Here is a 19,635-nt window from a genome sequence, read left to right as displayed (position 1 = left end):
GTCTCCAAAATAAATAAATAAATAAATAAATAAATGCAACTGATCGACAAATAAATGCAGCCTATCCACAAATGAATGTAGCCAATCCACAAATAAATGTAGCTGGTTCAGATTTGTGCATCGCCTGTCACTTGCATTTATTTGTGGCTTTTTGAGATGATCTTAGTGAGAAAAACTAATCTTTTTTTTTCTTTTTCTTTTTGCAAATAGTGCCAAAAGGTACTGTCTCAAAAATCCACAAAATCCTTGTGGGTCAGCTGCATTTATTTGTGCGTCAGTTACATTATATTTGTGGATTAGTTATATTTTATTTGTGGATCACTTGCATTTATTTGCGAATCTGCTGCATTTATTTATGCATCAGTTACATCTATTTGTACATATAACATATTATTGCAGAGAATTACGGGAAATAATGTAATAATGAAGGCCAAGCTACCCTATTAATATTTGTCCTGCTATAAAAATCACTATCCAACTACCCTTTAAGAACACTATCCCTTTAAAAATTAACGTGCTGCCAGTCCATAGTACAGTAAACACTGTATTCAACCTTTTGTTGTAAGATTGCACGGTTGCCAGAATAGTTCGTTATCTTTAGCTAGCAATATTTATCAACTACATCAAGTAATATTGAAGCAAAATGCCTGGGTTTCCGTATGGGGACTTTCAGGTAAGAGCATATTTCTAAATAAGCGTGCTTAACGATTATCGTACTGAGGAAAGCTAAAGCATCATGACACAGCTAGCAAGACTCTTAATTAAGTTAGCGTAGCATTTGATTTCCTAGTGTATTTAGCTTGTGTACCTAAATACTAAAAGGAATTTGATAGTGGGGATTGCTTCAGAAAGTACACCTAGCAAAGTGCCGGCAAATACACATACTAGCCTAGCTCATAAATTAGCTAGGCAGCTCATTTGAAGATAAGAGACGTTCAAAGCGGAAACTGATAACATTGCCTAAACTGTCTGAATTACAGAAAATGATATATGATACAATGCTAGCTAGTTAAGTTGTGAAACGATGGCTGTATAACTAAAAGGAACAATTAGCTAGCTGTCTCGTTTTGTAGGTAATGTAGGGAATTGGCGTGAGAATAATCTGTCGGTAGCCAGCTATGTTAGCGAGTTAGCGGTCTGCTGTGCACATCAACCAAACGTGCTCTGTGACACAGACAGTTACAGGAAACAGCTGATGTAGGAAGGTAACCTGAAGTCAGCTGCGCAACAGAAACAAGACCGTCCATGATCGCCCAGGGATTTAAAAAACATTAGCAAGCCAGCTACTTAGAAATGAGCATGAGGGACGCGGAACTGAAGATACATTTCACACCCGGACACGTAGAGCTAGTGCAGGTAGGAGTGATTAGATGGAATCAAACACGGCATCTTACTTTCGGTTACTGATATGTATTTAGAAGGAAATATATTTTAATCCATATCGGCTGTTTACTAGCTAACAGCAAACTGTTCTCATATCTTTTTCCACTTTTAAAATGTGAGAACAGTTCCGGTGGTCCTTTATGCAAAGGTAATTTTAATTTCTTTAATTAACCATGTTAAACGATTGAACGCGATTCCGTAGGAGTGCTGAGAGAAACGAATGTACCATTAATACGTTGTTAGCGAGACAAGTGACACCTGAAACGCACCAGAGATAACGGATAACCTGGATTACCAGTGCAGTTTAATCCACAACATCATAAAATCTACGTATGCGCTTTGCAAATTTAGTGGGAAAATAAAGCCATTCGTAGTCCCCCTCTCCTTATGGTGTTTTACGCAGTAAACGCCCTATGAACAGAGGTGATCACTGGGTTTGGGGCACGTTTTATGCTTCCTGTTTAAATCGCATCCACCACAACCCCCTAGCTCCGATGCTACATTTCTCCCAGATTTATCCACACAAATGCATTGTTTTGTATAAATTATAAGAGAGAGAGAGGTCTATTTTCATAGATATAATACGCGGAAGTAAACAAATTTCTTGTCAACACAAGCACTAGCGCCCCCCAGTTGAACAGACGTAATTCAAATTCTAACCGAAAATAAATTTATAGTGGGCACGACTGCAGTTCTTGACATTTTTTAGTGATGTACATCTTTCCGTCATATTCGTGAACATGCACACGCTTTAATAAAAAAAAATAAATTGAATAATTCTTTTGATTTGTGTCTGTTGTAGTCTAGCTTTTAAAGTACGTTTTCAGTTTTAAATGCATATATTGTGTCTTCAAAATACAATATGCTGTATTTATAGCAATAATTCATATAAATGACCTGGAGTTTGAATTAATAATTAAAAGTTTATATTGCCATATAAATGCACACATCTTTTGTAATCCAAAGCAGAAACCTGTTCATATTTTTCTGTCAAAATAAAGTTGTCCATCAGCTAATTCACAAATGTTCTCCGGCCTCTCTGTCTGTTTTGCAGGAGAGCATTGACACTCCGTTTAAGCGCGTGCTGGTGACTGGTGCCACGGGTCTCCTCGGGCGCGCGGTCTATAGAGAGTTCCAGAACAATGACTGGCAAACCCTGGGCTGTGGCTACAGCCGGGCACGGCCCCGATTCCTCAAATGCAATTTGATGGACGAAGATGCTGTGCGTGGGATTATACATGATTTCCAGGTAACGCCCTGTTATTTACCTCGTAGTTTTGCTTAATAATGAATAATTAATAATAATAATAATAATAATAATAATAATAGCAACAACAATAGCAATAATAATGAGAGGTTATGGTAATGAAGAAGATGACGACGGTGGTAAATAAGTTATAATTAAAATAACAGTAAATGTACTACTAATTATAATTATTGTTATTATTCATTGCTGGTATTGTTGATGGTGATGATGATACTATGACTATGATACTATGACTATTAATGTCTATAATAATAGTTAATAATAATAATAATAATAATAATAATAATAGTAGTAGTTTTGAAACAGTTTTTGGTGTAATTGTTGCTGTAGTTTGTCTGTAACCTGTCTCGTAGCCCCATGTGATCGTACACTGCGCGGCGGAGCGGAGGCCGGATGTTGTGGAGAGGCACACGGAGGCCGCCATGAACCTCAATATCCACGCGTCCGCCACGCTGGCGAAGGAGGCAGGTCCGTTACAGCGTCTCCCGCGCACGCTCGCGTTTCACACGTTTCACGTACGGAGGGGGCGTTTCTCATTCACAACGGGCCATATCATTCTTACACAGCTATGAGCTGGTTTTTGGAAACCAGGGAAGGTGTATTTCATTTATTTAAGTCTGCTGCCCCAGCATGAAGTTGAGGGTGGACCTCACAGTTAGCGCATACTGTTTGTCAGCTTTTTGGTGTAATTGTGTACACGGTGTGCCGATGTGCTGTCAGTCCTTCTTATCGTTCTTATCAGGCCTTACCCTGCTCCTTGCTTCGCAGTAACTGTATCGTTTTCACTTCGTAGCGGGGATTTTCCTCATCTACATCAGCACGGACTACGTGTTCGACGGACGCAACCCGCCCTACGGGGAGAACGACGCTCCGAGCCCACTGAACATGTACGGGAAGTCCAAACTGGAGGGAGAGAGAGAAGTGCTGAGGCACAACCCAAGTAAGTGTGCTTCTGGGCACCCTCGCTCTCTGTGATAACTGTCACTACCATCATCCTCATCTTCATCACCAACAGAACCCGCTCTGACTTTCACAGACAAGCTGTTGCCTGTCTGACATTCCAAATGGAAGTTTCTTGGGCTGCACATTTGTCTTCCCTAAAAAGAAGGAAAAAAAAATATGGCAACCCCCTGCTCTATACACCAAAAATGCTCATCGTCATCGCCGTCAACATGCAGAACAGTTTCTTTGAATTACGGAAATAAATACACCATTAGAATTCAAATGAATAGAAATAAGCTCTCTGTCTCGTTCTTTCTTTCTCTCCCTCCCTCCCCCTCTCCCCTCACTTTCTCTTTCGATCTCCCCTCTCACTCTTCACCATCTCTGTCCCCCTCCCTCCCCCTCCCCCTCCCCCTCCCTCTCTCTCCCCCCTCCCCTCTCCCCCTCCCTCCCCCTCCCCCTCCCTCTCTCTCCCCCCTCCCCCCTCCCCCTCCCTCTCTCTTCTCCTCCCTCCCCTCTCCCCCTCCCTCTCCCTCTCTCTCCCCCCTCCCCTCTCCCCCTCCCTCCCCTCTCCCCCCTCCCCCCCAGGTGCAGCAGTGCTGCGCGTGCCCATCCTGTACGGGGAGGTGGAGCGGGTGGATGAGAGTGCGGTGACGGTTCTGTGGGACCGCGTGCAGGAGGGGGCGGAGAGCTGCACCGTGGACCACTGCCAGCAGCGCTTCCCCACCTACACCGGCGACGCGGCGCGCGTCTGCCGCCTCATGGCCGAGAGGAGGCTGCAGGTGAGGGGGTGGGGGGAGGGGCCACGGGGAACCCGCGGCTAAAACACCCAGGGGTGTCTAACTCTAACCCCTGAGGCCTGGAGAGCTGCACTGTCTGCAGGCCTTTTCCCTCTCAGTCAGCTGGTAATGTGGGCCTTCAGATACACTGTCTAAAGTCTGTGGATTAAGTTAATCACATGGCCCTTAATCGCATGGTGCTGGAACACACTAAAAACCAGCTAGTACAGCGCATAGCACATACATGCATTATGCAACCTGCTTATTCCTGGTCAGGGTCACAGTGTCACGGGGTGGGGGCTGCCTATCCCAGCATGCATTTGCGAGAGGCAGGAATACACCCTGGACAGGTCGCCAATCCATTGCAGGGCAAACACACACCATTCACTGACACACACACATGGACTACAGGCAGTGTATTGTCTGCATGTCCTGGGACTGTGGGAGGAGCCCGGAGTACCCAGTGCTACCTGCTGTGCCACCGTGCCGCCAACTCAGCATTTTTATGTGTGACAGGGCAGCTCAGGTCTTGTAATAGCTAGCTGTACGAAATGGGGGAGACGTCCAGGGACTATGGCGCTATCTCACCATCTGCACGTCTGTCCTCACGTCCGTCCGTGCGTCTGTCCTCCTGCCAGGACCCGTCGTTGCGGGGGATCTTCCACTATTCTGGGAAGGAGCAGATGACCAAGTACGAGATGGCGTGCGCCATCGCCGATGCCTTCAGCTTACCCAGCAGCCACCTCATACCGGTGAGACGGAGGTTCACTAGATCTGCTCATTCAAGCACAGTGATGATGGATGACAAAATCAGGCTTCAAAGCCAGATAGTGCTATCTATGAGTGAACCAGGCTTCAAGGTCAGATAATGCTATCTATGAGTGAACCAGGCTTCAAGGTCAGATAATGCTATCTATGAGTGAACCAGGCTTCAAGGTCAGATAATGCTATATGAGTGAACCAGGCTTCAAGGTCAGGTAATGCTATCTATGAGTGATAATGGATTCCCTAACCAGGTTTCAAAGCCATATAGTGCTGTCTAAGAGTGATGATCGATTTCCACATCAGGCTTCAAAGCCATATAATGCTATCTATGATTGATGATGGATTCCCAAATTAGGCTTCTGAGCTAGATAATGCTATCTATGAATGAACTAGGCTCCAAAGTCAGATAATGCTATCTATGAGTAATAATGGATTCCAAAACCAGACTTTAAAGCCATATGGTGCTATCTATGAGTGATAATGGATTTCCACATCAGGTATTGGGTTTCAAAGCCAGATAACGCTATCGCTGTAATAAGGTAGCTGAGCAGGCTGATGTACATCTTGATGATAGTGATTACTTTGAATATGAGCGAAGTTTCTTAAACAATGAAAAAACATGTTTTAAATCATTTTCGTGTGAGCCCATGAGGACAGGGATTTCCAGAAGCATTCCCAGAGGCCCAGTTTTCCCAGGGAAAAGTTAATGTTATTCAGCGATGTCTTTTGCCAAGGAATTTACCTTGTTAAACCTCTCCTCCCCCCTCTCCTCCATCTTCCTCTCCCTTTTCCCCCTTTCCCTCCCCTCACCTCATTCTATATCTCCGCCCCCCCCCCCCCCCCCCATAGCTGACGGAGCAGCCGGCGGGGGCGGGGGCGCAGAGACCCCAGAATGCTCAGCTGGAGTGCTCGCGGCTGGAGTCGCTGGGTTTGGGCGTAGAGCCCACGCCCTTCAGGACGGCCATACGCGACAGCCTCTGGCCCTTCCTGTACGACAAGCGCTGGCGGCAGACCGTGTTCCACTGAGGGGCCCGGGGGCCAGGGGCCTATCTGTTTGCCGGGGGGTGGTGCCACCCATTTACAGCGTCATATTCCACCCCAGCACCCCCCCCCCCCCAAGACTATTACTGTGGCTCCTTTTTGAATTTACTCTAATGCGATTGTAAGTGAATTGAACCATGGCTCGCTGTCTCTCTGACCGTCTCTGCTCTCTGCTTTGTGAGCTCACTCCTAGGTTTTCCTGCTGGCTGCAACATTTCAGAATAAATAATGGCACGTATTGCGTGGGGTCCAGGGTTGGTTTCTCTCTGGTATTAACATTCCCCCAACTGCAGGCTCAGTACTCTCCTGATAGCTCCTGCCAACGACCCCAGTTTTCTTTATTTTGATTGTTTTTTTGTTTTTTTTTTCATTTAAAGTCGTTTTTTATTTGAAAGCAGTTAGCTGAAACACTTTGGGTCCATTTTGTTTTTTTTTCCTGACAGATCCTGAAGTTGTTAGATGCTTTGATGATGGGGACTGTGTCATTTTTTTTTACAAATCAGGCTTACAGTATTGAGTCTTTTTTTGTTGGTATAGGATGTGGAAATGGTTTGATCTTTGCTGAAGAGTTTTTTATTCTGACAATTTTGGAGTTCCATTTGTTTCCTTTTGGATTTCAGTATAAATACGTTTTAAACTGAATACGTTCTTGCTCTGCATCTATAGCACACTTTCAGGTTATACGAAAACACAAAAAAGAGCACAAATGGAGTTCTCACACTTTTTCTAGAGCAGGGTGTCCAGTCATATTCCAAAGGGCCAGTGTGGGTACAGGTTTTTTTGGCCTGGCACATTGACACCTGATTCAATTAATTAACTCGTTGCGGCCTTCAATCAAGACCATGACAAATAGAATCAGATGTCTTGGGCTGGGCTGAAACAAAAACCTGCGTCTGCAACAGCCGTTTTTATTGGACACACCTGCTCTAGGTAAATGGCAATGAATTTGTACTGACGGCTAAACATGTCGACGAAATGTTTTGGACACGTGCCGTTGGTTTGCGTGATGACCTAAAGGTGTGCATTTTTTCAGAGCCTACAGTAGTTTATCGCTAGAGGGCAGCAAAACACTAAAGGTGAAGTGCTGTCTTCAAATTGAAATTTAATTAGGTCTGACCGTGAAGAACATTAATTTGCACTGTCAGTTTTGTTTTCTGTGAACTGTTGCTGTATGGGAGTGTCGTAGATTCTTCTGATGCTTTGAGATGTTCAAAAAATCTTTTATGGTATTTGTCAGAAGAGTCCTTGGTATACATTCAATAAACTATAAGGGAAAACAGTATGGTGTTTCTCTTTGTGTGATATGCCCTGTGATTGAGCAAAAGGGTAAATGTATGTAGTGCAAACTCATGTGGTAGTATTGAATGCATCCTTATAATTTGGAAAGTGAAGAGATTTTATGCGGGGCCCCCTGTAAATAAAATATTTGTAGAAATATTTTTTCATCATTTTGTGTAAATTTATGAGCATAGAAAATATCCTGCTGTAATCGTGACAGAATAATAAATAATTGAAATGGCCCCAGGACAATTTGTTCATGTCAAAACCACTGGTTTACATGCTGTTCAGTTCTCCCGTTTCATTGCATCCTGATTAAGGTAGACGGAAAGGTCATTTTGTGGAAATAACGGTAACAGCGGTCAGAGATTCACTGGTGTTCATTTCCCGTCACAGTAAACGTCTACGTCATCCCCCATGCCTCTGTTCTTTACGGTGCTTACGTAAGAGAGCTCGAGGAGGGGAGGGGATTGTAGCTTAATTTTTCCTGGAATTGTGAATTAGCCGCTGCGGTCTCTCACGACCAAATCCATTGTTCAAAAGAAAGGAGCGGTGGTGTAAACCAGTTGATGGATCGATATGTTAAAGTAAGCAAATATTATAAAGACAATTAATTGGAGAAGGTCCTCAAAGTGTCAGCTAAGTGGATACAACTTCAACACAAAGAAGCCATTCCATCCAAGGTAAATCTCATGATGCATTTTTTTGTTGCGAATTAAGCATTTTTGTTTACGTTTTCTCGTTTTCACTTTGTGTTGATAGAAAGTATTAATATATGGTCGATGCATTATACTACTTTACTTGGCTAATATGCATACGGGACGCCAGGTTGATACGCATGGGCAAAGAGATGTCTGATTAAAATATTCTTATCTTGCTTGGCCATATAAGCGAATAGTACGAACTATCTTCTACTTTTTCTCTTGATTCGTTTCATTCCGGAAGGTCCGTCGGTGGTTGTCATCAAAGAGACTGCCTGCGATTTTCCAATTATTATTATTTTTTCTATCATCCGAACCAAGATAATTACGCTAATGCTATTGTCCTTGTCCGTTATGGTTCTCTCTTTAAACCTCCTGGTTTTTACGGACAAAATATCCCTGGTAATTAAAGTGTTACAACATTCAGTTTGAAGCCTACGTCTGTTTGAGGGTGCTGGAAGTAGCAGTGTGAAGCTAGCGACAGTAAGGACTTTCGCGTGGGTCTGAAAATTTCAAAATAAAAGTACGACGATAAAACCACTGTTACGTTCAACAAAATGAAATTAATTAAGGACAAATCGGACTGCAGTTGTCCTAAAATATGAACTATTCGTTTTCTATTTGTACAATATTAAAACAACTTCGATTTTAAACACAGACATTATAAAACTATTCACAACACTAATATTAATTACAAACAAATCTGTCTTCATTCTATTTTTTCCCCTACATTTTTAACAATGACAATGCAAAAAATTTAAAAGGAGAATTGAAGATAAAATACACTCATTATTTTTAATTATTATTGCAATATCTAATACAACATTACATCAGTACATGAGTTTAACTGAATGGTAAGGGAAGAATTAGAGTAATTTAAAATGCATTACTTCAACATTCTGTGCTACCTTGCAACATCAACTATGCGCTGCTGCCTCCCCTGGACATGTTGTCTCAATGATATGGGAGTGTTTTGAATACCTTGGACCCTCCACTCTTCAGATATGGAGTCACTTATATCAAATAAGCGTCGTAGAAAATGTGGCTGGGGTTTGAAATTTTGCTCAATGAAATTTTATTCAATTAAGTTCAGATTGCTTTCTGATACAACAGTTTGTAAAACAGTTTGCCAACACTTTAAGCGTACCATATCCAAACTGAATAAAATCAATTTGTGTCAGACTTCATCAAGTGCCTTTGAGAACCCAATGCAATACAGGAATGCACTTACCATCATAAATAATTTTGTAAGCAAAAATTTAACATCACCTTTTCTTGCAAATGATTTACTGCATTTACATATCCTGTATTCTTTTGAATGCAGCAAATGTAATAATAGTTTAATGCATAGCCAAAATGAAAAAATGACTACTTACACCAAGTGGAAGTTCTAAAAAAGCTGTTGAAAAATCAATACTGTGTCATGATTCAGTTCCTAAAAAACGTGCCTGTACAATTTGTAGACATGAAGACAACCTTGAATTGAAAAGGGTGCATAAAACGCATTTACCAAAAACTATGCTTGTGCTTGCAAAATGGTCTGAAAATGAAATTGATGAACGATTGACCATGTCCTCAATTTATAACCAAAAATTATATGAACTTAGAAATATTATGTATTTTGCAAGCCAAAAGCCCTTCGTAACTTGGTGCAAATTGAAAAATGGAAAGTGGTATTATAAAACTGTAATAAACAATGATTTAAGTACATTAAAAAAGATAAATTCAGACTTATCCAAATCTGATTTTTTTCTTGCAGCATATGAGGTAGAATCATGTGAAAAGCTACATGATATCAAAATTTTCCAGATAAGTCACACATGCACTGACCAATGTCAGAATGAATTTCCTTTTAAAATTAATGAATTGCCAAAAAATCCAGGTAGGGATTTGCCTAATAATACATCACCAGCGGATCTAGATTTAATTAAAAGTGGAAGATGGTTAAGTGACCAAATAATCGATTCATACTTGGACCTCCTGAAAAAAAACTTAAAAGAAAATTATGTATTCATGGTCGCTTCAACCTTTGTCAGTCAGAATTTGAATTGTTTATTTTGGGAAAATATAGAGGTTCTCCCAAACATTTCCAAAAGTCAAAGAAACTGGTGGTGCTTTGAAAACATTATAATTCCTTTAAATATCAAATCAACTCATTGGGCTGTGATAATCATTGAAATGTAAAACATAAAAGACAAAGAAAATAATATTACCCTAAAAGTGAAAATTCTTGATTCATTAAAAACATATGAAAATGATATAATTACTGTGCTTTTCTCTCTTCAAAAGTATTTGGTTTTAGAATATTTGGCATTATTTGGCAGTTGTGAAATTATCACTAAATTTTGAATTCTCCCACAACTGCCCACATTTTCACAAGCAACTAGATGCAAGTAGCTGTGGATTGTATGTGTGTTTTTTTACAAAAATGTTTTTGTTTGGTAGGAATATTAATAAATTTTTCAACACAGATATGAGGACATATCTGCACTATGAATTAAGTCAACAAGTTTTGCTTTTGTAAGTCACACAAAAATTGTCAAATGTCAAAAATTCTGTTTATTGTTTATAGTTACTGCTTAATGTGAAGGCCAGTTGTACTTCACATCCTGTTACAAGCCCAGGTGTCCAATACTGGCTGTTTCCTGCTATGAAATGTATCATGACCAATGACTATGTGTGTCATATTCTGAGTTCTTAAAGAGATTTTAATTCATTCAAGACTGTTTGACTTGTATGCGCACTTGTATGTATTCAACAGTACTAGCAGAGGATAAGAATACACTATTTGCTGAGAAATTGCATGTTCAAACCCCAGCCACATTTTCTATGACGCTTATTTGATATAAGTGACACCATATCTGAAGAGTGGAGGGTCCAAGGTTTTCAAAACCCCCGTATCATTGAGACAACATGTCCAGGGGAGGTAGCAGAGCCTGATGTACACAATCCATTGACCTGTACTAGCAGTAGAGAGGAATACACTGTTTAGTTGAACCACAACATTTTCTATCAAATTTTCTATCATGTTTATTTGATATCTTTGTCATCATATCAATTTAGTTGAAGGGCTGTATGCATATTTAGACTTTCTGCACTTCCAAGAATCAACATGGCAGAAATATAAAGAAAGCTTTATAAAAATGCACTGCCTTTTTAATTGGCATTATAATTATAACGGAATATTTTTACATGTCAAAACGTCGCTAGTTTAGAAAATAAACTTTGAGATACGCGTTTCTCATTTTCGCGCAGGCAGACTTTTATTTTGAACGATTTCCGACGAATCTGCCGTCTTACTGTCGCTCACTGTCGCTCATTTCACGGAACTGCTGGAAGCTATTCTCAAACGGCCTGTGTGTCTTCCTTAACTCCGTAGCCATCGTGTTTTTTTTTGTTCAACATTTTTGACATCACGTCTGCTATATAGCCCATATTTGCGGCTTTATCTATGTTTACGGTTTCTGTCCCTCCACACTTCTTTAGTGTCATTTTATTTACTGAAGAGAATATATTGGCCTAGTGGCATGATATGGAAATAAAAATGCATACTTTAGGGTCAGGATCATTTCATTCCGCAAAAATGTGCGCAATGTGAGTCTTCTGTGGTAGTATGGAAACTTGACGTTCCTGGCCCTATTTTTTTTATTTATTTTGTTTTTGCCTAAACAACAAGCAATTGTTCCTGCCCATTATCCCCAATAAAAGCATACTGAATATTTTAGAATAGAATAGCATACCAGAGGGGAGCAGCTGAAAAAGGTTGATGGGGTGGCTGAGAATGGTTAGACAGACATTTTTGGCACACTTTATGGTGCACTGAATGTGTAGAAACTCAACCGAGGGGAGGTTGGGGCAGCTCAACTTCTGGAGTGAGAATAAATGCAAGTTAACCACAAAGATGAATTGGGCTTGAAAGACACTGGATTGATGCAAAGATCTGAATTTTTAGCCGCGGTTTTAGCCATTTAGCTGGCAAGCTAATGATCCCGACTGCATCGCCATGGAGAGTATGTCTATATCCTGAGACTGAGGTTAATATTGAACTATTATTCATAGTGCTGATACTACACAGAGTTGCCAACTTTGGTCAGCTGGGTGGAGTGTGATTTATTCTGTTAGTTGATGGGGGGCGAATGGGAGAGATTGCAATTGTGGATGGCGGGTAGAGGGTAATTGTGACCGTCGACACAATTGGGGCGGAGTGGGGCGGGCGACTTTTTGCCAGTTTGTTCATTTAGGGAGCGCTTTGTTTTTAGTTTCTTTCTTTTTATTTACACTGTGATGCATTTCAGATACCATTTGAGATACGTAGAGCTGGGTATTCCTCACACCAAAAGCTTGGCTGTTTGTAACTCTGCTGTATGTAGTGTATAGTAGTACATACTGCTTTGTTTTGGAGCCCATGGTGTTCAGGGTGAGGGCAGGGTGAACGTGAGCTCTGTGAGCTCTGTGCTGGTAATTGGGCACAGTTTCACTGCTGACCCAACATGGCTTGCTTAACCTGAACAGCCCCAGTAAGATCTCAACTTGCATGAATAGGTAATGTACAATATTCAGACTGTGCATTTTGATTTGATTTATTTATTTGATTTATTTATTTGCACTCATCATATGGTAAATGGACTGCATTTATTTATATAATACAATTGATGCCTCTCATTCGCCAGAGCAATTAGGGGTTAGGGGTTAGGTGTCTTGCTCAAGGACACTTCGACATGCCCAGTGCGGGGTTTGAACCGGCAACCCTCCGACTGCCAGACAATCGGTCGCCCTTCATATAAAAATGACAAAATAGAACAAGTACACTTACTTAAAACAGTACAAAGAGGGCTATTGTAAAAAGTGAGATGCTAAAATGAGAAACAACTTGTAGAGTATTGAGTGCAAGGATTACCCATTAAGCCAGCAATAGCATGATTCCATAAGAGCAACTGCAAAAAACAAACAAACAACAAAAAAAAAAACATGACGTGAAGCTGTCTCAAATTTAGAGACCAATTCCCCTGATGTCTTCAGTCGTATGGGAGTCCCATGACGTGAATTAGACTGCATGTTTTTACTTGCAGGCATTCTTTGCTTTTTCTGTCTTTAAGTTTTGCTAAATATTTTAGAGAGCGGTTTGTGTTTCCCAGGTTTGGTCACTGCTTGCAGGAGGAGGAGGGTGGGAGTGGAGCAGGAGGGGGCGGAGGGGGAGGAAGAGGAGGAGGGGGCAGAGGGGGGTGGAGAGGGGGAGGAAGAGGAGGAGGGGGCAGAGGGGGGTGGAGAGGGGGAGGAAGAGGAGGAGGGGGCAGAGGGGGGTGGAGAGGGGGAGGAAGAGGAGGAGGAGGGGGTGGAGAAGGAAACATGAATTAGGCAAACAGGCGTGTTGGCCTGATACAAGTCACGATGCTCCTGAGCAAAGTCCCCTGTTCACCCTCTGGGCTAATCGCTAACGGCTCTGCATTTGACTGTCTAAGACCAAATGCAGTATGCGTGAGCTGAAGACTGCTCGCAGGTCCCTGAAAATTCTCACAGAGCTTGGATTTCGCTGAGATTCTAGGAACGAGCTCGACTTCCCTTTGCTCCAGTCATTTTCCAATGATGTTGCAAAGGAGTTCACAGAAGTCTGCTTCTTATCAGACCCTCAAAGGAAAACAGACTGTTTACTGTGCTGACAGGGAGTCAGCGAGTGTGATCAGACCGTGCTCAGTGCCAGAACACCCTACTGGATCAGCATTATGTGAACTTTAGGTTCTCCATAATTACAATGCAATCATGCTTTGAATTGTTGGAAAAACGGATGTCATGGGGAACAAGTTGTTGTCTTTAGTGGTGGGGTGCTGACAAAAGATCTTGATACTGTTGGGAAACAGACAGTTTTGTGTATTCTGCGTTTGGGAAGTTTCCGCTGGGCCCCAGGGGGGAAGGGGGTGAGCCCCCCTGTTGTATTCAATTTCAATGTGAATGGTACCTGTTTGGATAGGTAGGATGGATTTGAATTTGAATGGTCCAATCGGAAGGAAGCACAGCCTCTATCACCAATCAGAGGCAGTGCTCCCTTTCAACAATATAATTCCACAATATGCAAATACCAGTCTACTGTAAACTGTATAAATCTGATCACCCACCAATACTATTTTGAACTTCCTTGCTGAGTTGTTCCCGTAGCCGGCTGCGTAATACATCTTCCTGTTTTTACTACAAACTTTTGATCTGCTTCTTCCTGGGCTAACGGTCATTTTACCTGTTTTTGGGAACATCTTGATTCCCCTACAATACCTATGGGTCAGCACCCAGCCAGATACAAAGGTTAACCTGGTGTGATATGCTTACAGAGATAGTGCACGCAGGATCATTGATATATTCAGTTTTGCCATGATTGTGTCTTTATTTGATGACTTTTGCTTTTTGCGTTTTTTGAAAACATCTGATTACTCATTTAAAATTGATGAAAAACTAAGTGAAAATAATGAATTCAATTATAAATGCAAAATAATATGTTTGAGGTCATTTTTAAAACAAAAAAACATGTATTCTCTGGAAAAAAATGCATATGTTCATGTACATCTTTTTATGGTCATAGGCACCCATGCTACTAGAGACCATTTTTGGCTGATCCAAAATGATCGAAGATGAACCCATGTCCTAACCTTTCTTTCATTTTATTTTTGCCCCTGCCCAGGAAACTGCCTGTGGCCCCTAGATGGATTTTGAGCAGCCCCCTCCATATCCGGGTCCTGGCCCCTCTGCCCCGGGATATCCGGCTCCGGGGTACCCCGCCCAAGCACCACCTCCTCCGGGGTACCCTGCCCAAGGACCACCTGCTCCGGGGTACCCCGCCCAAGGACCACCTCCTCCGGGGTACCCTGCCCAAGGACCACCTCCTCCGGGGTACCCCACCCAAGGACCACCTCCTCCGGGGTACCCCGCCCAAGGGTATCAATCCCTGGGAGACCCCGCCTACACAAAGCAGCCCAACCCCGCCTACCCCAACTTCCACCCGGGGGCTGGCGACCCCTACGCCCCCCAGCCGGGATACCAGGGGTACGCCGCGGCCCCCCACCCTCAGTACGGATGGCAGAATGCCCCCCCAGGGGCACCGGTGTATGCAGAATCCCCCAAAAACACAGGTGAGAGGGAGAGAGAGACAGAGGAACTGAGAAGGATGGAGGGAGGGAGGGAGGGAGGGGAGAGAGGGAGAGAAGGAGAGAGGGTGAGATGGAGAGAGGGAGGAGGGAGGAGGGGAGGGGAGGGTGGGAGGGGAGGAGAGGAGGAGGGAGGGAGGGAGGGAGGGAGGGAGGGAGTCATCCCTCCTTTCTCTTTTCTTCAGTTGCCTTCTTCAAGAACCGAAAGGATTCATCAACAAGTCTAACAAATAATTTTGCCATTATTATGGAAGTGATGAGGAGATATGTAATGGTTGAATATATTTATAGTATATAGCTATAGTATTACTTATTTTATGATTTATGGTTGAATTTAATTATAATGCACATTCTGGAAAGGTCAGGCAACACCAAAATTAACCTTTTTTTGGGACACTTAGCACTCACACTTATTGATCAGTAAAAAAAATTAACAAATAATGATGGACTCATATTTTTTCGAAACCATATTTTCCTATGTGCTGTTTTCATGTCAGCTGAAGTATGTCTCTTCACTGATGATGGAAATGATCAGTGACTTTCCCACAGCAGTCCTGAGATTAGGTAAAAATCTGCTCTCTTTTAGAGGCTGTAAATCGTGTGAGAAATGGGTGCTGCAATGTGTTTAGCCAGTTGGATCTCACTAACTGTGTGTGACTGAGCTCCACCGCCCTTGGCCCAGAATTACTACATGTTTTTCTTTGTTAATGTCACAGTAGATGCGGTCGTCTTCATCGGTGGCTCTTGTTAAATCAAGTCCACCGACCTCCAGAGTTCTAAACACCTTAAGGTCTATGTTCTGTGAATTCTAAACTCCCTGGATTTTAAGATCCCTGAAGGTTTTGTGTGCTGACTTGTTCGAGCTGAGCTAGTTTATCTGCTCTGGCTTTCTTATGCCGCTCTCTGGTTTGTGGTGCTTCAGGAAAGTAATAGATCTGTCTCATCACGTTAACCTGTGATCGACACCCTTTTCGTGTTGAAAGTTACTGAGTGTGAATGACGCACTCTCTTTGTGTCATAAGCTGGACATTCCAATGTCGATGTGCAGTAGCAATCGCTACTGGCGATTGAAAGCAACATTCTAGAACACACTGTCATAGGATTGTGACGAAACATTCCAAAAACCTGCTCTCAAAAGGGTAAAGCACAGAAAATGCTTCTGTCCTGTGTGTCCCCTCTCAGTGCACTTGGTGGAAGACGGAAGAAGAGGAGGTTCGGGGGAGAGCTGCTATCTCGCGGGCTGCTTGGCATTCCTGTGCTGCTGCAGCCTGTTCCCACTGTGACCTCTCTGTGACCTCCTGACCTCTGACCCGCATTGGTCATCTGCAGGCCCATGATATTTAGGAATGGACAAATATTCAGTATTATACTTTTTATTTTTTTAATATTGATTTCAACCCCCCCCCCTCCCCCTTGTGATGAGATGGGAATGTTGTTACAGCTAAAAAAAAGTTATTTCTCAACCAGTGGACATAAAAACTACTCTGCTTTGACCAGACACATCAAGTAAAAAAAATATACATTCATTTATTTGTATTTGTTTTGGAGTCATTGTCAAATGTTGTTAGATTTAAATGTTCTTCAGCGGAGAAATTTTTGGTTCAATGTTTGAGTAATTTCAAGTTCTGCTGGCACTGTGGGTGTACCAGGTGCTTTTAACTTAAATATTTTAACTTGAACTCTGAATTGAATAAATTATGTGTAATATTACACTAGTTGTTTTTTTGGGGGGGGGCATTGACAATTTTGGCATTTTTCATATTAGAGACATTAGCAGGGGTTCTCATACAATATTTGAAATCTGCTTTAATCTCTTTTTTATATTTACATTCCTACAAAAGGAAAGATGATTTAAAAAAAATGATATCTTATGTAATTTTGCATGAAGATTATGGAAGAAAATAAACTTTTCAAAAGAGGCTCTTGTTGTCATGGTCTCTGTGCCTGATCTTTTAATGTGTTGTGTACTGCATGCTGTTTAGTATGTATTTTGTCCATGCTGTGTACTTGCAATGCTTATTTGTGTGGAGCCTTCTCATGCCTCCCAGTCTTGGGGGAACAGAAGTGCCTTTGCAAAGAGGACTGTGACAGAAGTGGCTCTTCTTTTTGGGGGGAATGTACCCTGGTTAGAATATTGCTCTGTGTGCTGGTAATAGATTCTGAATAGAAGTGGCTTCCTGCGTGAAGAATGGAATGGTGAGTCAGTCCAGGGAATAGAGTGGGTCTGTCTCGGCTCAGAGTGAACCAGGGACTTACTCAATAGGCGAAATATTCCGTTGCGTTTTTCAGTCTTCTGTGTGCTGAACAGGAGGTGGTCACCCCGAGGTTCCTGGAGGTTTGCTACGTGTTGCAACACCCTGAGAGGTTTCATATTTCATTTTCACTCTCTTTGGTTTCGTGTGTAGAAATCATGGAGGGGGATCAGCTCCATTAGGCTGTTGGTGGGTGAATGCATTTCAACAAGTTAAGTAAATTGGCCGCAGTATCACTGGTGTTGTTGGTGTGATACTAATGTCCTTCCATTCCATATACCCGTAACAGCCTGCAACCGATGTTCGGTTTGGGCCCGTTTCTGCTGTAATGTTCAAAAATAGCAAATGGTGACACTGTACAAGCTACTACTCACCTATATATTTGTCTAAAAGAGAATTCCCATGTGTATTTTTATTGCCTACAAATGGCAAATAAACATTAGCGTCATGTGCGCTCTTGAATATAACCATGGACTGGCCTCATATGGGAAACAGACTGTGATTAGCTTGGTATATGGGAAACAGACTGTGATTAGCTTGGTATATGGGAAACAGACTGTGATTAGCTTGGTATATGGGAAACAGACTTTGATTAGCTTGGTATATGGGAAACAGACTGTGATTAGCTTGGTATATGGGAAACAGACTGTGATTAGCTTGGTATATGGGAAACAGACTGTGATTAGCTTGGTATATGGGAAACAGACTTTGATTAGCTTGGTATATGGGAAACAGACTGTGATTAGCTTGGTATATGGGAAACAGACTGTGATTAGCTTGGTATATGGGAAACAGACTGTGATTAGCTTGGTATATGGGAAACAGACTGTGATTAGCTTGGTATATGGGAAACAGACTGTGATTAGCTTGGTATATGGAAGACAGACTGTGATTAGCTTGGTATATGGGAAACAGACTGTGATTAGCTTGGTATATGGGAAACAGACTGATTAGCTTGGTATATGGAAGACAGACTGCATGCGGTATCTGTAGGTCGGAAACCATAGTGTCTGCGTGGTGAAAGGACTGGGAGTGGATCTGTGTGTAGGGATTACATTGAAGGAGGTAATTACAGCATGTTGTGTGTAGGGATTAAATTGAAGGAGGTAATTACTGTGCGTCGGGCGAACAGAGTAAGAGATTGGCAGTGCATCTGGGAAATGGAGTCTGAGTGGTTTAAAGCTCTCTGTCAGAGAGGAACAGACCGTGGGATTGGCTCTGCTTGTGAGAGAGAGACAGCCTGAGAGTTGTGAGTGAGGTTCCAACTGCAGTATACATGGTTGAGTGTCGCACCCACATCTGCTCAAGGGTAGAGTGAGCTGAAGAAGAGGATGCATCTGGTTCTGTTCTACTAATAACCCTTTAAAGTGTGAGGTCACAAATATGTGATTAGAATGTTCTGAACTGAACATTCTAATGCTGATGTAATGACCACTACTGGCAATCAAAAGTAATGGAGTTCTAGGACACCAACTTAGACTTTTGGAGAAAAAAAACATTCCAAAAACAACCTACTCTTCAAATGGTTTAAGATACTGTAAATACAGAGCATTCCATTTACTTAGCTCAGGATCAGGGTCGTATCGAGGTCTTGCTTGCGTGTGTTTGTGTGTGGAGACGAGACTAAGTAATGGTGCTAATTAAACAAGGTGCTTTGGTCACATTCTGTTGAAGCAGCACAGCACACATGGGTTAGCCTAATTATACTGAGCTGTGTGTTAGTGCAGAGAGGGCTGTTTTACACCTCTGTGCTAAATGCCCTATAGCTCAACTTAAAGCAAAGCAATTTCTATCGCATCTCGCTGTTATGCTACTTCTTAGCATGGGTTGGGGTTAGGGTATACAAGCTAAGCATTAACACCAAATAAATAAACATAAGTCATCACATGACCCCACTACTAAATGTTTTATGTGTTTGTGTTTCGTGCGAGTGTTGATTGTGCTCATGTTTATCTTTGTTTTTAAAGCCCATTCGAATGGTCCCTTTGCAAAAGTGAGTTCCACCCAAACTGCCAGGAAATGATTTCCACAGCTTGTTCCTTACATCTCTGTCTGTCTGTCCGTCTCTCTCTCTCTCTCTGTCTATCTGTCTGCCTCTCT

The 19,635-nt window shown here is 42.1% G+C and overlaps 2 protein-coding genes across 6 annotated transcripts; both read left to right on the top strand.

The window, feature by feature from the left end:
• The first annotated feature begins 511 nt into the window (after positions 1 to 511).
• On the top strand, positions 512 to 7,459 carry mat2b (methionine adenosyltransferase II, beta). Of its 3 annotated transcripts, none has more exons than XM_035434522.1 (7): positions 512 to 673; positions 2,438 to 2,632; positions 3,004 to 3,118; positions 3,444 to 3,590; positions 4,181 to 4,374; positions 5,010 to 5,123; positions 5,986 to 7,459. In XM_035434522.1, exons 1-7 carry the CDS (start codon positions 644 to 646, stop codon positions 6,160 to 6,162), a joined length of 972 nt encoding a protein of 323 aa, XP_035290413.1. In that variant the 5' UTR covers positions 512 to 643; the 3' UTR covers positions 6,163 to 7,459. The 3 variants fall into 3 exon arrangements, with proteins under 3 accessions (XP_035290413.1, XP_035290412.1, XP_035290414.1); XM_035434521.1 differs by lacking the exon at positions 512 to 673 and adding an exon at positions 1,120 to 1,356; XM_035434523.1 differs by lacking the exon at positions 512 to 673 and adding an exon at positions 1,398 to 1,531.
• Positions 7,460 to 7,889: 430 nt separating this feature from the next.
• LOC118236294 (cysteine-rich and transmembrane domain-containing protein 1-like) lies at positions 7,890 to 17,203 on the top strand. 3 transcript variants are annotated; one of them, XM_035434526.1, is made up of 4 exons: positions 7,890 to 8,138; positions 14,821 to 14,999; positions 15,060 to 15,268; positions 16,466 to 17,203. In XM_035434526.1, the coding sequence occupies exons 2-4, from the start codon at positions 14,842 to 14,844 to the stop codon at positions 16,564 to 16,566; spliced, it is 468 nt and encodes a 155-aa protein (XP_035290417.1). In that variant the 5' UTR covers positions 7,890 to 8,138; positions 14,821 to 14,841; the 3' UTR covers positions 16,567 to 17,203. The 3 variants fall into 3 exon arrangements, with proteins under 3 accessions (XP_035290417.1, XP_035290416.1, XP_035290415.1); XM_035434525.1 differs by having other exon boundaries at positions 7,891 to 8,138; positions 14,821 to 14,909; positions 14,970 to 15,268; XM_035434524.1 differs by having other exon boundaries at positions 7,892 to 8,138; positions 14,821 to 15,268.
• The last annotated feature ends 2,432 nt before the right edge of the window (positions 17,204 to 19,635 follow it).

Source organism: Anguilla anguilla, chromosome 9 (assembly GCF_013347855.1).
Source record: "Anguilla anguilla isolate fAngAng1 chromosome 9, fAngAng1.pri, whole genome shotgun sequence".
NCBI classification, from domain to species: Eukaryota; Metazoa; Chordata; class Actinopteri; order Anguilliformes; family Anguillidae; genus Anguilla; species Anguilla anguilla.
Note: the sequence above shows the minus strand (reverse complement) of the source record. Positions and strands in the feature narration are given on the sequence as shown.

Coding starts and splice junctions, on each gene's coding strand:
- mat2b (XM_035434521.1), top strand. CDS start 1,294: ATGAGCATGAGGGACGCGGAACTGAAGATACATTTCACACCCGGACAC. Junction 4,375..5,009: donor TGGCCGAGAGGAGGCTGCAG/GTGAGGGGGTGG, acceptor TCCTCCTGCCAG/GACCCGTCGTTGCGGGGGAT. Junction 5,124..5,985: donor CCAGCAGCCACCTCATACCG/GTGAGACGGAGG, acceptor CCCCCCCCATAG/CTGACGGAGCAGCCGGCGGG.
- LOC118236294 (XM_035434524.1), top strand. CDS start 14,842: ATGGATTTTGAGCAGCCCCCTCCATATCCGGGTCCTGGCCCCTCTGCC. Junction 15,269..16,465: donor AGAATCCCCCAAAAACACAG/GTGAGAGGGAGA, acceptor GTCCCCTCTCAG/TGCACTTGGTGGAAGACGGA.